The 16,645-nt window shown below is 40.4% G+C and overlaps 1 protein-coding gene across 3 annotated transcripts in view; it reads right to left on the bottom strand.

The window, feature by feature from the left end:
- The window catches only part of ZNF81 (zinc finger protein 81), an 88,409-nt gene that overhangs the window by 24,230 nt on the left and 47,534 nt on the right, over positions 1 to 16,645 (bottom strand). For all 3 annotated transcript variants that reach the window (XM_029930528.1, XM_029930529.1, XM_029930530.1), the window contains one exon: positions 2,601 to 2,727. In XM_029930528.1, the coding sequence (XP_029786388.1) occupies positions 2,601 to 2,727 (127 nt within the window). The remainder of the gene's footprint in view (positions 1 to 2,600; positions 2,728 to 16,645) is intronic.

Raw genomic sequence — 16,645 nt, 5'->3', positions numbered from 1 at the left:
CAATATAGTCCTCATCTGGGTGTGCTATTCTGGCCCATTTACCATGTGATCCAAGAAACTGCTAGTTTTGAGCAGAGCCCAGAATGAAAGAAGGCTCTTTACAGATCCAGACTGCCATACACGCTGCTCTGCCACTGGGCCACGTGATCTGGCAGGTGCAGTGGTGTCTGAAGTGTCTGTGGTGGACCGGGATGAAGCCTGTGGCAGGCCCTCACAGGAGAACCGCCGAGCAAACCTTAGGCCTTTGTGCAAAGCCCTGCCATCCTCTAGGATAACTGCTCTCCTGTCAAGAAACAGCTTTTGAAAAGCTTCCTACTGGATCTCCACTTACTCGCTTCACTGAATTTAAGCATATTAGTGAGTGAAGTAAGGACATTTAACAAGGACTCCTTCAGGCCGCCTGGGTGGCTCAGTCGGTTCAGCAGCCGACTGCAGCTCAGGTCATGATCTCGCAGTTCGTGGGTTTGATCCCCGAATCGGGCTCTGTGCTGCAGCTCAGAGCCTGGAGCCTGCTGTGGATTCTGTGCTTCTCTCTCTTATTCTCTTTCACAAAAATAAACAAACATTTAAAAAAAAATTTTAAAAACAACCAAGGACTCCTTCAGTAATGGGCAGTGAACATGGAAGAGACCAGTGCTAAATCCTCGCCCAGTGGTGGGACATAAGAAATGTGGCAAGCAGGTGAGACCCACGCCCCACTCACAGGAGGCCCAAGTCCTTCTGATGAAGCCCCAGCTTATAGATGGTGCGAGGTCAGGAGTAACCCCTGGAGCACCGAGCCTGGGTCTTCCTGGAGCGTGTTGCTTGAGCATGCAGCCGAAGGTGGGTGACAAACTCCCTCTAAGGCTAAGTAACGGCACAAACTCGATAGTTGGCAAGTATAGTAAGGGAGAGTCGCAAAGAACTTTGAAGAAACAATTTAAGAGAACAGAAAGTTGTCATGAGGTGTGACCTTAGATCAGATGTGGCAACTCCACACCCTTGACCCTGGCTGGAGCTTGGCCCCTTCAGGCCTGGAACCAAGTAGGTGGCTTGCCCTCTGGAACTGAAGAGGTGATGGTCTGTCACATCCCATTTCTCCAGCCTGTGCCCTCTGGGCCTGTGGCAGTGGCAGCAGCCCTGTTGGCTTCTGACTCCTCCCTGGAGTCATTCATCCCTCTTCTTGAAGGATAACGCATGTGCACAGCCAAATGGTTTTACCTGCCTGTGTCCCCTATCTGTACAGTCCCAGAGAGGCTTGGGCCTTCTCTCATTTTTTCCTGTCTCCGTCCGCTTCAGTCTATGCCGGCAGTATTTCTATGACATGGTTGATTGGATCTACAAGGCATACATCTCGTCTCTTTAGCAACTGGTTGTCCACACCTTTTGTGTTCTTTCCAGAGTCTCTCTCATTTTCTGCGATACGAACAGGCTGAGCATTTTCCAAATCTTCAAGTTCTGCTTCTTTTTTTACTAACAATTTCTTTCAAATGTCCTTCTTTCCTTCTACATTTTACTATATGCAGCAAGGAAAGCATACGCCATACCTTTTAACACTTTCCTTAGAAATTTACTCAGCTAGGGGGCCTGGGTGGTTCAGTTGGTTAAGTGTCTGATTTTTGATTTTGGCTCATGTTATGGTCTCACAGTTCATGGGTTTGAGCCCTGCGTCAGGCTCTGCGCTGACTGTGTGGAGCCTGCTTGGGATTCTCTCTCTTCTTCTCTCTCTCTCCCCCACTAACACATGCTCTCTCACTCTCAAAATAAATAAACATTAAACAAAATTTCCTCAGCTAAAACTCCAAGTTTGTCATTTATATTTTCTACTTTCCACCCAACAGAACATAATTCAGTCAAGTTCTCTGCCACCTTATAACAAGGGCCTCCTTTCCTTTGGTTTCCAGGAGCATGCTCCTCACTCTGAGACCTCGCCAAAAGCCCCTTTAACGTTCCTATTTCTATCAGCAATCTCTTCGGGGCAATCTAGGCTTTTTCTGTGAAGTACCTAAAACCTTTCCAGCCTCTACCCACTGCCCAATTCCAAAGCCACTTCCAAGCTTTTTCCCGTATTTGTTACAGCGGCACCCCACCTCCCAAGTACAAAAATTCACATTACTTTCCTAGGGCTGCTATAATAAAGTACCACAAGCTGGACAGCTCAAAATAACAGAAATTTCCTGTCTCACAGTTCTGGAAGCCAGAAGTCCAAAATCAAGGTAGCAATAGGGCCATGCTCTTTTTGAAATAGAACCTTCAAAACAGGAAAGAACTGCTCCATGTTGCTCACTGATATCTTGGTGGCCTTGGGCATTTCGTGGCTTACAAATGCATCACTCCAGTGACACGGCCATCTTCTTTTCTTTATATGTCTTCACACGGTCTTTCCTCTGTGTGCATGTGTCTCTGTGTCTAGATTTCCCTCATTTTAAGGACATCAGTTGTACCAGATTAGGACCCACCCTAATGACCTCATTTAAGCTTGATTACTTCTATAAAGACCCTAATTCCAAAAAGGTCATATTTTGAGGTACTAGACGTTAGAACTTCAACATATTTTATGGAAAAGATACAATTTTATCCATAACATGCTCCTTGTAGATTCTTAGAATGGCTCTGCTTACCCAAGGAGAGCAGGTGGCTGTAGTTTTCCAGCATCACATCCTGGTACAGGCGTCTCTGTGTAGAGTCCAATTGCTGCCACTCCTCCCTGCTGAAGTCCACAGTCACATCCTCGAATGACACGGAGCCCTGTAACAACACAATCCTGCTCAGGGTGACGTGGCCAGCAGTGGGTGATAGGGAAAAGGTTAGTAAGAAATTATATTATTTTATTTTATTTTAAATGTTTTATTTATTTTTGAGACAGAGGTAGGATTATTAGTAGGGGAGGGGCAGAGAGACAGAAGGAGACAGAGAATCCCAAGCAGGCTCTGTGCTGTTGGCGCAGAGCCCTGTGTGGGGCTCAAATTCACAAGGTGTGAGATCATGAACTGATCCAAAATCAAGAGTCAGATGCTTAACCAACTGAGCCACCAAGGCACCCCCAAAGAATTATTATTTTTTTATGTTTTTTATTTATTTTTGAGAGACAGAGAGAGACAGCTCAAGCAGGGGAGGGTCAGAGAGAGAGGGAGACACAGAATGTGAAGACAGGCTCCAAGCTCTGAGCTAGCTGTCAGCACAGAGCCCGACATGGGGCTTGAACCCATGAACCGTGAGATCATGATCTGAGCTGAAGCAGGACACTTAACCGACTGAGCCACCCAGGTGCCCCCCAAAGAATTATTTTTAATGATTTTTTGCCAGAATATGCTATAAGGTACAACTATTAAATACCTAGTTATATATAATGTTGTGTAGAATACAAATATGGTAAATTTTTGCTATTCATTGTGTACAATATTTAGTCATACATTTAAAAATTGTTAATGTCCATTTATTTTTGAGAAAGAGAAACTGAGCATGAGTCGCGGAGGGGCAGAGAGAGACAGAAACACAGAATCCAAAGCAGGCTCCAGGCTCTGAGCTGTCAGCACAGAGCCCAATGTGGGGCTCAAACTCATGAACCACAAGATCATGACCTGAGCCTATGTTGGACACTTAACCGACTGAGCCACCCAGGTGCCCCAGTTCAACATCCATTTATGATAAAAACTCTAAAGAAAGCAGGTATAGAGAGTAGGTATTATAACACAATAAAAACCATATATGACAAGCCCACAGCTAACATCATAATCAACAGTGGGAAGCTAGAAGCTTTTCCAGGATCAGAAACAAGACAAAAAATGTCCATTCTTGCCACTTTTATTCAACAGAGTATTGCAAGTCTTAGAGAGAGCAAATCAACAAGAAAAAGAAATAAAAGGCATCCAAATTGAAAAGGAAGAAGGAAAACTGTCACTATTTGCAGAGGACATCACATTATGTACAGAAAACCCTAAAGACTCCACCAAAACCAAAACCTGTTAGAACTAAAAAGTTAATTCAATAAAGTCACAAAGACACAAAATCAATATGTGAAAACCTATTGTGTTTCTGTACACTAATGATAAATTGCCAGAAAAGAATTAAGAAAACAATCCTTTAAATTTATAACTGTATCAAGAAAAACACCTAGGAATAAATTTAACCAAGGTTGTGAAAGGCCTATACATTGAAAATTAAAACACACTGATGAAAGAAACTAAATGAGATATGTAAATAGAAAGATAGTCTGTGTTCATGGGTTGGAAGAATTAATATTGTTAAAATGTCCATATTACCAAAAGCAACCTACAGATTCACTGCAATCCCTGTCAAAATTCCAATGGCGCTTTTCACAGTAATAGAACAAACCTAAAATACGTATGGAACCAAAAAAAAAAAACTCTGAATAGCCAAAGCAATTGAGAAAGAACAAAGCTGGAGGCATCATAACCCAGAGTTCAAACTATTTTACAAAGCTCTAGAAATCAAAACATTATGGTATCAGAAGAAAAAGTGACACTTAGGTCAATAGAAAAAAGAGAGAGGCCAGAAATAAACCCACTTATATTTAGTCAATTAATTTATAACACAAGAGAAAAAATACATACAATGGGGAAAGGATAACCTCTTCAATAAATGGCATTGGGAAAACTGGACAGCTACATGCAAAAGGATGAAACTGGACCACCTTCTTACATCGTACACAAAAATAAACTCAAACGGATTAGAGATCTAAATGTGAGACCTGAAACCATAAAACTCCTAGAAGAAAACATAGGCAGTAATCTCTTTGACATCAGTCTTTAGCAACATTTTTGTAGCTATGTCTCCTCAGGCAAGGGAAACAAAAGCAAACATAAACTATTAGGACAAAATAAAAAGCTTTTGCACAGCAAAGAAAACCATCAACAAAACAAAAAGGCAACCTAGTGAATTGAGAGATGATATTTGCAAATGATATATCCAATAAGGGGTTAGTATCCAAAATACATAAAGAACTTATACAATTCAGCACCAAAAAAAATCCCAGATAATCTGATTAAACAATGGGCAGAAGACCTGAATAGACATTTTTCAAAAAAAGTCATACAGATGGCCAACAGACACATGAAAAGATACTCTACCCCACTCAGCAGGCAAATGCAACTCAAAACCACAGTGAGATATCACTTTATACCTGTAAGAATGACTAGAATCAAAAGGAAATAATAAGTGCTGGTGAGGATGTGGAGAAACAGGAAACTTTGTGCACTGTTGGTGGGAATGTAAGTTAGTTGGTATAGCCACTGTGGAAAACAGTGTGGAGGTTCTTCAAAATATTAAAAATAAAATACCATATGATCCAGCAATTCCACCATTGGGTACTTACTCAAAGAAAATGAAAATACTAATTCAAAAGATATATGCACCCCTGTGTTTACTGCAGTACGACATTTACAATAGCCAAATTATGGAGGCATCCCAAGTGTCCATCGATAGATGAATGGATACAGAAAATGGATAAATATATATATATATATATATATATATATATAATATACACACACACATATGATGAATTATATATGTATATGTTTGTGTGTGTGTGTGTGTATGATGAAATATTTCTCAGCCATAAGAAAGAATGAGATCTTGCCATTTGTGATAACATGGATGGACCTAGAGGGTATTATGCTAAGTGAAATAAGTCAGACAGAGAAGACAAATACCATATGATTTCACTTATATGTGGAATCTAAAAAATAAAACAAATGAACAAACAAATGAAAATCAGACTCTTGGGGTGCCTGGGTGGATCAGTCGATTAGGTCTGTGAGTTTGAGCCCCACATTGGGCTCTTGTGCTGATAGCTTGGAGCCTGGAGCCTGCTTCGGATTCTCTGTATCTCTTTCTCTCCACCCCTCCCCTGCTGACACTGTCTCTGTCTCTCTCAAAAATAAATAAACATTACTGGGACTCGAGGATGTCATGCTAAGTGAAATAAGTCAGGCAGAGAAGGACAGATACCATATGTTTGCACTCATAGGTCTAACAGGAGAAACCTAACGGAGGACTATGGAGGGGGAGGGGAAAAGAGAGTTGGGGAGAGAGAGGGACGCAAAACATGAGAGACTACTGAATACTGAAAACCAACAGAGGGTTGAAGGGAGAGGGGCAGGGGGGAAGGCGGTGGTGATGGAGGAGGGCACTTGTGGGGAAGAGCACTGGGTGTCATATGGAAACCAATTTGACAATAAACTATTAAATAAATAAATAAATAAATAAATAAACAAACAAACATTAAAAACAAAAAGAAGAGAGAAAGCAGACTCTTAAATACAGAGAACAAATTGGTGGTTGCCAGAGGGGAGGTGGGAGGAAGGATGGGTGACATAGATAAAAAGGATTAAAAGGTACAAACTTACAGTTATAAAATAGGTAAGTCATGAGAAGTACAGCAAGGGAAATATAGTCAATGATAGTGTAATAATGTATGGTGACGACATTTATTGTTCTGAGCACCGACTAATATAAAATTGAATCAAGATGTCACACACCTGACACCAATATGACATTTCATGTTAGTTACATTTTAATTTAAAAGAGGAGAAAAAAAACCCTCCAAAACTAAAAATGCTCTAGAAGAAAACATAACAGTATCTTTGCAACACTGGGTCAAGCAAGGATTTCTTGACATAGTACATGAAGCAACAAATATAACAGAAAGTTTTGATGAGTGGGACCTTACAAAAATGAACATTTCTGCTCATGAAACCAACTTGGCAATAAACTATTAAAAGGGAGAAGGGAGGTGGTGGTAATGGAGGAGGGCACTTGTGGGGAAGAGCACTGGGTGTTATGTGGAAACCAATTTGACAATAAACTATTAAAATAAATTAATAAATAAAACATTTGAATACTCATGAAAAAAAAGAAAATGAAAAGTCAAGACATGGACTGGGAGAAAATATTTGCAATACATGTACATATACAAAACACCCACAGTAAGAATGTAGAAAGAACTTCTACAAAGTAATTAAAAAGAGATGTGACCCAACTTTTTTAAATGGGCAAGTACTTCAACAGACACCAAAAAAGATATACATGGCCAATGAAGCATACGTAAAGGTGCTCAACATCATTAGTTATGAGGAAAATGTAACTTATTTATTTTGTAAAAAAATTATTTTAATTCCAGTCCGATTAACATACAGTATTTCATTAGTTTCAGATGTACAATACAGTGATTCAACAATTCCATACATCACCCAGCGCTTTTCAAGATAAGTGTACTGTTAATCTCCACCTATTTCACACATCTTCCCAACCCACCTCTCCTCTGATAACCGTCTGTTCTCTATAATTAAGAGTCTAATTTTTGGTTTGTCTTTTTATTTTTCTTTTGTTTTGTTTCTTAAATTCCACATATGAATAAAATTATATGGTATTTGTCTTTCTCTGACTTGCTTGTTTCACTTATCATTATACTCTCTAGATCCATCCATGTTGTTGCAAATGGTAAGATTGTTTTTTATAGTGAGTGATATTCTATTCTTTCTATATATATATATATATATATACATATATATATATATATATACGTATATATATATGTATATGTATGGCACATTTTCCTTACCCATTCATCTATGGACAGACACTCTGGTTGCTTCCATAATTTGGCTATTGTAAATAATGCTGCAGTAAACGTAAAGGTGCATAACTGTTGAAGACAGTACGGAGGCTCCTCAAAGAATTAAAAATAGAATTATTATATGATCCAGTAATTGCACTAGTAGGTGTTTACTCAAAGAATATGAGGAAAATGCAACTTAAATTACACTGAAATAGCACTGTCTACTCACTAGAAAAGCTAAAATTTATAATAAACTAAAAAATTGCTGGTAAGAATGTAAACTGAATCATCACTTTGGAACACTGTGTGGCAGTTTCTAATAAAGTTAAACTTACACCCACTGTATAATCTAGTGTTTCCATTCCTCTGTAGTTACTAAAATAAATTGCAAACATATACCCTCAGAAAAATTTTACAAGAATGTTTATAGTAGGTGTTACTCATGATAACCAAATACTAGAAGACATTCAAAATGTTCATCAGCAGGAGACTGCATAAACAAAATACAGGACATTCATACAATGGAGTACTCAGCAATAAAAAGTAAATAGCTGGTGATAAATACAACCTGAATGACTCTCAAAAATATTTTATGGGTGACAGGCATTAAGGAGGGCACTTATCGGGATGAGCAATGAGTGTCATATGCAAGAGATGAATCACTGGGGTCTACTCCTAAAACCAAGACTACACTGTATGTTAACTAACTTGAATTTAAATAAAAATTTAAAAATATTTTATTAAAAATTTTAATTATTTATTTTTGAGACAGAGAGAGACAGACAGGGTACAAGCAGGGGAGAGGCAGAGAGAGAGGGAGAGACGGACTTGGAAGCAGCCTCCAGGCTCTGAGCCATCAGCACAGAGCCAGACCCGAGGCTCAAACTCATCAACTATGAGATCATAACCTGAGCTGAAGTCGGATGCTTAAGCAACTGAGCTACCCAGCTGCCCCAAATATATTTTATTTTAGAAATAGAAGCCAAACAGAGACCAAATGAGTCTTTTTATGTGACAATCAAGAACAAGCAGGGATTAAAAATCTTAAAAATGGTTGCCTCAAGGGTAGAAAATTGACGAGTCAAAAGGGAACTTTTTTTAAAAAAAGATGACTCCTTCTAACTTTATTTTTTAAATGTTTATTTATTATTGAGAGACAGAGAGACAGAACATACGTGGGGAATGGCAGAGAGAGGGGGAGACACAGAATCAAAAGCAGGCTCCGAGCTCCAAGGTGTCAGCACAAGGCCAGATGCGGGGCTCGGACTCACTAACCACAAGATCATGACCTGAGCTGAAATCGGACGCTCAACTGACTAAGTCATCCAGGCACGCCAAAAGGGAACTTTTAAGGGTGATGGACACATTCTGTATTTCAGTTGGAGTTATGGTTTTATATATACATATGTATATGTATGTCAGAAGTCATCAAACTATACATAATTTAATGTCTTTCAAATAGAACTCCTTTTCAAAAAAACCACAAAACACAAAAAATGCATGTTAGAAATATATGTGAGGTACACTATGGGCCCCACAGAGAAAGTAAGGTGCTTGGGTGCTTAGAGTTGGTACACTTTAAATAGGATCTTGGGGGGGAAAAGTAAGTGTGATGGAGCCAAATGGGGGAAAGTATTTTCTAGAAAAGACAAAGGAAAAGTATGGAAAAAGGAAAATGCATGGTGACTAAGGAAAGAACGAATGGCTCTGTAAAAAAAAAAAAAAGGAGAGAATACTATACAATATGTCAGGCAGGTGATTATAACAAAAAAAATCTAGAGGCACCTGGGTGGTTCAGTCAGTTAAGCGTCCGACTTCGGCTCAGGTCATGATCTCACAGTTTGTGAGTTTGAGCCCTGCACTGGGTTCTGTGCTGATGGCTCGGAGCCTGAAGCCTGCTTCGGATTCTGTGTCTCCCTCTCTCTGCCCCTCCCCTTGCTCACCTCTGTCTCTGTCTGTCTGTCTCAAAAATAAATAAACATTAAATATTAAAAAATAAAAGAAAAAAACTAAGGTAGTATGCTAGGGTCTGATCATGAAAATAACATGCATTCTTTTCATAATGCAGGCATAACTTGTTTTACTGTGCTTCACTTTACCGCATTTTGCCGACATTGCCTTTTTACAAATGGATGGTCTGTTACAAATCTTGCCTTGGTGCACGTCTATCAGCACCATTTTTTCTAACAACATTTGCTCCTTTTATGTCTCTGTGTCACATTTTGGTAATTCTTGCAATTATTTCAAACTCTTTCATTATTATTTGATTTGTTATGGTGATCTCAGATCAATGATCTTTGATGGTACTATTGCAGTTGGTTTAGTAGTGCCATGACCTGCACCCACATAAGAACACGAACTTAAGTGATAAATGTTGTGTGTATTCTGACTGCTGTCCTGACTGGCCAATACCTCCATCTCCCTGTCTCTCCTTGGGCAAGGCTCCCTATTCCCAGAGACACAACAATACTGAAATTAGACCGATTAATAACCCTACGATGGCCTCTTAAGTGTTCAAGTGAAAGGAAATGTCACATGGTCGGTCACGTTAGACCAAAAGCTAGAAATGATTAAGCTTAGTGAGGAAGGTATGTCAAAAGCTGAGATAAATCAAAAGCTAGGTCTCTTGAACCAGTTAGCCAAGTTCTTGAAGGAAATTAAAAGTGCTCCTCCAGTGAATACACTAATGATATGGAGAAAGTCTGAGTGGTCTGGACAGAATATACTGTCATAAAAAATATTCCCTTTAGCCAATGCCCAGTCCAAAGTGGGGCCCTAACTTTCCTCAACTCTGCGAAGGTTGAGAGAGGTGAGGAAGCTGCAGAACAAAGGCTGACTCTAGCAGAGGTTGGCTCATGAGGCTTAAGGAAATAAGCTGTGTCCCTAACATAGAAGTGCAAGGTTGGGGTGCCTGGGTGGCTCAGTCGGTTAAGCATCCAACTTTGGCTCAGGTCATGATGTCACAGTTCATGGGTTCCAGCCCTGCGTCGGGCTCTGTGCTAACAGCTCAGAGCCTGGATCCTGCTTCAGATTCTGTGTCTACCTCCCCCTCGGTCCCACCCTTGCTGCCACTCTGTCTCTCTCTCTCTCTCTTTCAAAAATAAATAAACATTAGGGGCGCCTGGGTGGCTCAGTCAGTTAAGCACCCAACTTCAGCTCTGGTCACGATCTCACAGACTGTGAGATCAGCTCAGGTCATGAACTCACTATTTAAATTTTTTAAACAGTGCATGGTAAAGCAGCAACTACTGATTTAGAAGCTGAAGCAAGGTGTTCAGAAGATCTAGCTAAGATAATTAATGAAGGTGGCCACATTAAACAACATATTTTTAGTGTAGATAAAACAGCTTCCTGTTGGAAGAAGATGTCATCTAGGACTTTCATAGCTAGAAAGAAGTCAATGACTGATTTCAAAGCCTCAAAGGACTCTCCTGTTAGGGGATAATGCAACTAGTTGGTCACTTTAAGTTGAAGCCAATGCTTATTTAGCATTCTGAAAAACGTAGGGCTCATAAGAATTATGCTAAATCTACTCTGCCTGTGCTCTATAAATGGAACAACAAAGCCTGGATGGCAGCACATCTGTTTACAACATGGGTTGCTGAATCTATTAAGCCTATTGTTGAGACCCACTGTTCAGAAAAAAAAGATTCCTTTCAAAATATTAGTGCTCATTGACAATGCATCTGGTCACCCAAGAGCTCTGATGGAGATGTACAATGAGATTAGTGTTGTTCTCATGCCTGCTAACATCACATTCTTTCTGTAGCCCATGGGTCAAGAAATAATTTCAACTTTCCAGTCTTACTGTTTAAGAAACCCACAGACAGCTGCCATAGTTTCCTCTGACGGATGTGGGCAAAGTAAATTGAAAACCTTCTGAAAAGGATTCACCATTCTAGATGCCATTAAGAACATCCATGATTCATAGGAAGAGGTCAAAATATCAACATTAACAGGAGTTTAGAAGAGGTTGATTCCACCCAGCCTTCATGGATGATTTTGAGTGGGTTCAAGACTTCAGTGGAGGAAGTAAGTGCAGATGTGGGGGAAACAGCAAGAGAACTAGAATTATAAGTGGAGCCTGAATGGGACTGAACTGCTGCAATCTCACGATGAACTTTACTGGAAGTGGAGTTGTTTCTTATGGAGTTGTTTCTTATGGATGTGTTTTTTTAAGTATTTTAAAAGTTTACTTATTTTTTTGAGAGGGAGGGAGACAGAGTGCGACTGGTGGAGGGGCAGAGAGACAGGGAGACACAGAATCTGAAGCAGGCTCCAGGCTCTGAGCTGTCAGCACAGCAGGGCTTGAACCCATGAACCGTGAGATCATGACCTGTACTGAAGTGAGACACTTAACCAACTGGGCCACCCAGGAGCCCCGAAAGTAGTTTCTGGGTTTTTTTTTTTTATAGTAAGTTTTATGTCCAACATGGGGCTTGAACTCATAATTTTGAGATCAAGAGTCACATCTTCTACCTACTGAGCCAGCCAGGTGCCCCAGAAAGTGACTTCTACTCCTGGTGAATATGCTGTGAAGATTGTTGAAATGACAACAAAGGATTTAGAATATTACATAAACTTAGTAGATAAAGCAGTGACAGGGTTTGAGAGGATTGACTCCAATTTTGATAGAAATTTTACTGTGGGTAAAATGCTATCAAACAGCATCACATGCCACAGAGAAATCATTTTTGAAAAGAAGAGTCAATCAGTGCAGTAAACTTCACTTTGTCTTATTTTAAGAAATCGCCACAGCCACTCCGACCTTCAGCATACACCACCCTGATCAGTGAATGGCCATCAACGCTGAGGCAAGATTCTCTGCCAGCAAAAAGAGTCTGACTTGCTGAAAGCTAAGGTGATGGTTAGCATTTTTAGCAATAAAGTCTTTTTTTAATTAAGGCATGTACATTTTTTTAGACAGAATGGTATTGCATACTTTATAGACTATGGTATAGTATAAACATAACTTCTTAAAAAATGTTTATTTATTTTTGAGAGAGAGACAAAGAGCGCATGTGAGAGAGCGGGGCAGGAGCAGAAGGAGAAAGAGACAGGGGATTTGAAGCAGGCTCTTTGCTGATAGCAGAGAGTCCGATGTGGGGCTTGATCTCATGAACTACAAAATCCTGACCTGAGCCAAAAGTCGGAGGCTTAACCGACTGACCCACCCAGGCTCCAGTATAAACATAACTTTTATATGCACAGGGAATCCAAAAAATTCATTTGATTCACTTTATTGCAATGTTCATTTTATCACAATGGTCTGGATCCAAACCTGAAATATCTTCAAGGTATGCCCGTAGATCACCACTGAAGTGTTTTATATATCAGGAAATCATTTTAATATGATTATCTTTCTTGGGGCGCCTGGGTGGCTCAGTCAGTTAACTGTCCAACTCTTGGTTTCGGCTCAGGTCATGATCTCATGGTTTGTTAGTTCGGGCCCTGCACAGGGTTCTGCACTGATGGCATAGAGCCTGCTTGGGATCCTCTCTCTCTCTTTTTCTGTCTGCCCCTCCCTCGCTTGTGCACTTCCCCCTTCTCTCTCTCTCTGTCTCTCTCTCTCTCTGTCAAAATAAATAAACTTAAAGAAAAAAGGTATCCTCTAAAATGACTATCTTTCCTCTAAGTACTGCATTTTAAGATAAATAGTTGGTAAGTTTCCCAGCTAATTGGTGCTAATAAAAGCAGAGATCTTCAGTGGGTGGAAATCCAGTAGGGTGAAAGACTGAAGGAGCTTCACAATCCATGGCTCAGGATGAACACACGGAACACCCTGAGAGAGAGAACCAGGCATTATGAGCCTCCTGGAGGGATGAATTAGTAAGCATTCACCGCCACTTATGAAGTATCCTTGCCAAAAAATTAAATCTGAATTGATCAGTCCTCAAGATTGTCAGTTCAAATTAAAATGGAGATATGGGAACTGTTAAATAAACAACCACAGGAATACAATTAGCAAATTCCCCAAATGTGGGACATGGTTGAGGGCAAATAGCCCAATTTCTTTAAGAAACAAATAGCAAGGGGGAAAATGCAAAGGAGGAGAATGCGGCAGATCTGTTACAAATTAAAAAGGGCTTGAGGGACAATTGAGAGACAATTCTCCAGGGGTCTCTCACATTTCTGCACGCCTTGCAAGCAACCTCACTGACTGCCTTTTCTCCAAGCCATCTTTTCAAGCATGTTTATACAGCAAAAAGCCTTACAAGACAGAGTTCTCCAACTCCAGAGCTATGGGACAGGTAATGTAAGAAATTATACTCAAGATAATTTCTCCTTCCAGGCAAAGATCAGGCAGGGTTACTGCTCATTATGGAAGATTCGGGGTCCATGAACTTGGGGTTCCTCTCATAAAATGGAACCTACTACACGTGCAAGTTCCATCCGGCCCTCTTCGTGTCCCCCTGTGGCAATCGAGGCTTAGAGAAATGGCACTGCTGCCGTATTAAAGTCCTTTGTCTCTGGCTCAGGAGTCTCATGTCTTCTGCCAGCCTCCAGGAAACGGTGGCAGGCTAAGTTGTTAGCTTAAAAATAGGATAAAATCTCAGACCCGTCACAGTTCTTGGAAATTTTGATGATTAGGAATGGTTGTGCACAGAGATGTGACTTTCTGGAAAAAGAAGAATGAGGGCTTCATGGGCCTCTGGTAGGCAGAGTGACGACTCTCCCCCCCACCCTCGCCACTGCCACCAAGATGTTCACAACCTAATCCGTGGGATGTGTGACTACGTGATACTACATGACAAAAGGGCATTAAGGTTAGAGATGGAATTAAGATTGCTAATCAGCCACCCCTAAAACAGGGAGAGTATTTTGGATTATCTGGGTCAGGCCAATGTAATTGCAAGGGTCCTTAGAAACATAAGATCAGAGCGAAACAATAAGAAAAGAAACCACAAACTGTTGTTGCTGGCTTTAAAGAAGGAAGAAGAGGACCAGGAGCCAAGGAATGTGAGTGGCCTCCAAAAGCTGGGAAAGGCAAATGGATTCTCCTCTAGAGCCTTCAGAAGAGAATGCAGCCTGCCTGGCATCCTGATTTCAGCTCAGTGAGAACTATTTCTCTGACTTCTGAATTACAGTACTAGAAGATAATATATTTCACTTGTCTCAAGCCACTAAGATTGTGGCCATTTGTTACGACAGTGATAGAAATAATACATGCGCCCATTAAGGGGATTTGAGGGAAGCCCATGGAGCCAGCAATGAATGTATGCATGTTCACCTTATGAGGGCTCCTCTGTCACATAAAACTTATATTAACAAAATTGGTACACTCTTCTCTCGTGAACCTCTCTGTCCTTGTCAGTTTAATTATCAGACTCAGGCATGGACCCTAAGAAGGTCAAGGTCAAAACATTTTCCTCCCCTACACTGTCATGAAAATGGGCAGCGAATACCCGAGATTAAAGTGGATATTCTAACTTCGGCTCAGGTCATGATCTCATGGTTCATGGGTTCGAGTCCTGCATCAAGCTCTGTGCTGACAGCTTGGAGTCTGGAGCCTGCTTCTGATTCTCTGTTCCTCTCGCTCTTTGCCTCTCCCTTGCTCATTCTCTCTCTCTCTCTCTCTCTCTCTCTCTCTCTCTCTCTCTCTCTCAAAATTAAACATATATCATCCTCAATGGGGAAAAACTGAGAGCTTTCCCCCTGAGATCAGGAACACAACTGGGATGTCCACTCTCACCACTGTTGTTCAACATAGTGCTGGAAGTCCTAGCATCAGCAATCAGACAACAAAAGGAAATAAAAGGCATCAGAACAGGCAAAGAAGAAGACAAACTTTCAGTTTTCGCAGATGACATGATACTCTACATGGAAAACCTGACCACCTCTACCTGATGCCTACTATAACTGATCTATGAATTCAGCAAAGTCACAGAGTACAAAATCAATGTACAGAAATCGGTTTCATTTTTATACACCAAAAATGAAGCAAAAGAAAGAGAAATCAAGAAACTGATCACATTCACAATTGCATGAAAAACCATAAAATACCTAGTAATAAATCTAGCCAGAGATGTAAAAGACCTGTAGGATGAAAACTATATAGAAAACTTATGAAGGAAATTGAAGAAGACACAAAGAAATGGGAAAATATTCCATGCTCATGGATCAGAAGAATAAACATTGCTAAAATGTCATTATTACCCAAAGCAATCTATACATTCAATGCAATCCCAATCAAAATTGCACCAGCATTCTTCACAAAGCTAGAACAATCTATCCTAAAATCCATATGGAAACACAAAAGACCCTGAATAGCCAAAGTCATATTGAAGAAGAAAACCAAAACAGGAAGCATCACAATCCCAGACTTTAGCTACCACTACAAAGCTGTCATCATCAAGAGAGTATGGTATTGGCACAAAAACAGACACATAGACCAATGGAATAGAATAGTGAACCCAGAACTCGACCCACAAATGTATGGACAACTAATCTTTGACAAAGCAGGAAAGAGTATCCAATGGAAAAATGACAGCCTCTTCAACAGGTGGTGCTGGGAGAGCTGGACAGCAACATACAGAAGAAACTACACCACTCTCTTACACCATATAAAAAAATAAACTCAAAATGGATGAAGGACCTGAATGTAAGACAGGAAACCATCAAAACCCTAGAGGAGAAAGCAGGAAACAGCCTCCTTGACCTCAGCCACAGCAATTTCCTACTCGACACATCCCCAAAGGCAAGGGAATCAAGAAAAAAATGAACTACTGGGAGCTCATCAAGATAAAAAGCTTCTGCACTGGAAAGGAAACAATCAAGAAAACTAATAGGCAACTGACAGAATGGGAAAAGATAGTTGCAAATGACATATCAGATAAAGGGCTAGTATCTAAAATCTACAAGGAACTCACCAAACTCCACACCTGAAAAACAAATAATCCAGTGAAGAAATGGGCAGAAGACATAAACAGACACTTCTCCAAAGAGGACATCCAGATGGCCAACAGATGCATGAAACGATGCTCAGCGTCTCTCATCATCATGGAAATACAAATCAAAACCACACTGAGATACCATCTCACGCTGGTCAGAGTGGCTAAAATGAACAAATCAAGGGACTCTAGA

The sequence above is a fragment of the Suricata suricatta genome, chromosome X (assembly GCF_006229205.1).
Source record: "Suricata suricatta isolate VVHF042 chromosome X, meerkat_22Aug2017_6uvM2_HiC, whole genome shotgun sequence".
Lineage (NCBI taxonomy): Eukaryota > Metazoa > Chordata > Mammalia > Carnivora > Herpestidae > Suricata > Suricata suricatta.
The sequence above is the reverse complement of the archived record's forward strand: the minus strand, read 5'-3'. Positions and strand labels throughout refer to the sequence as shown.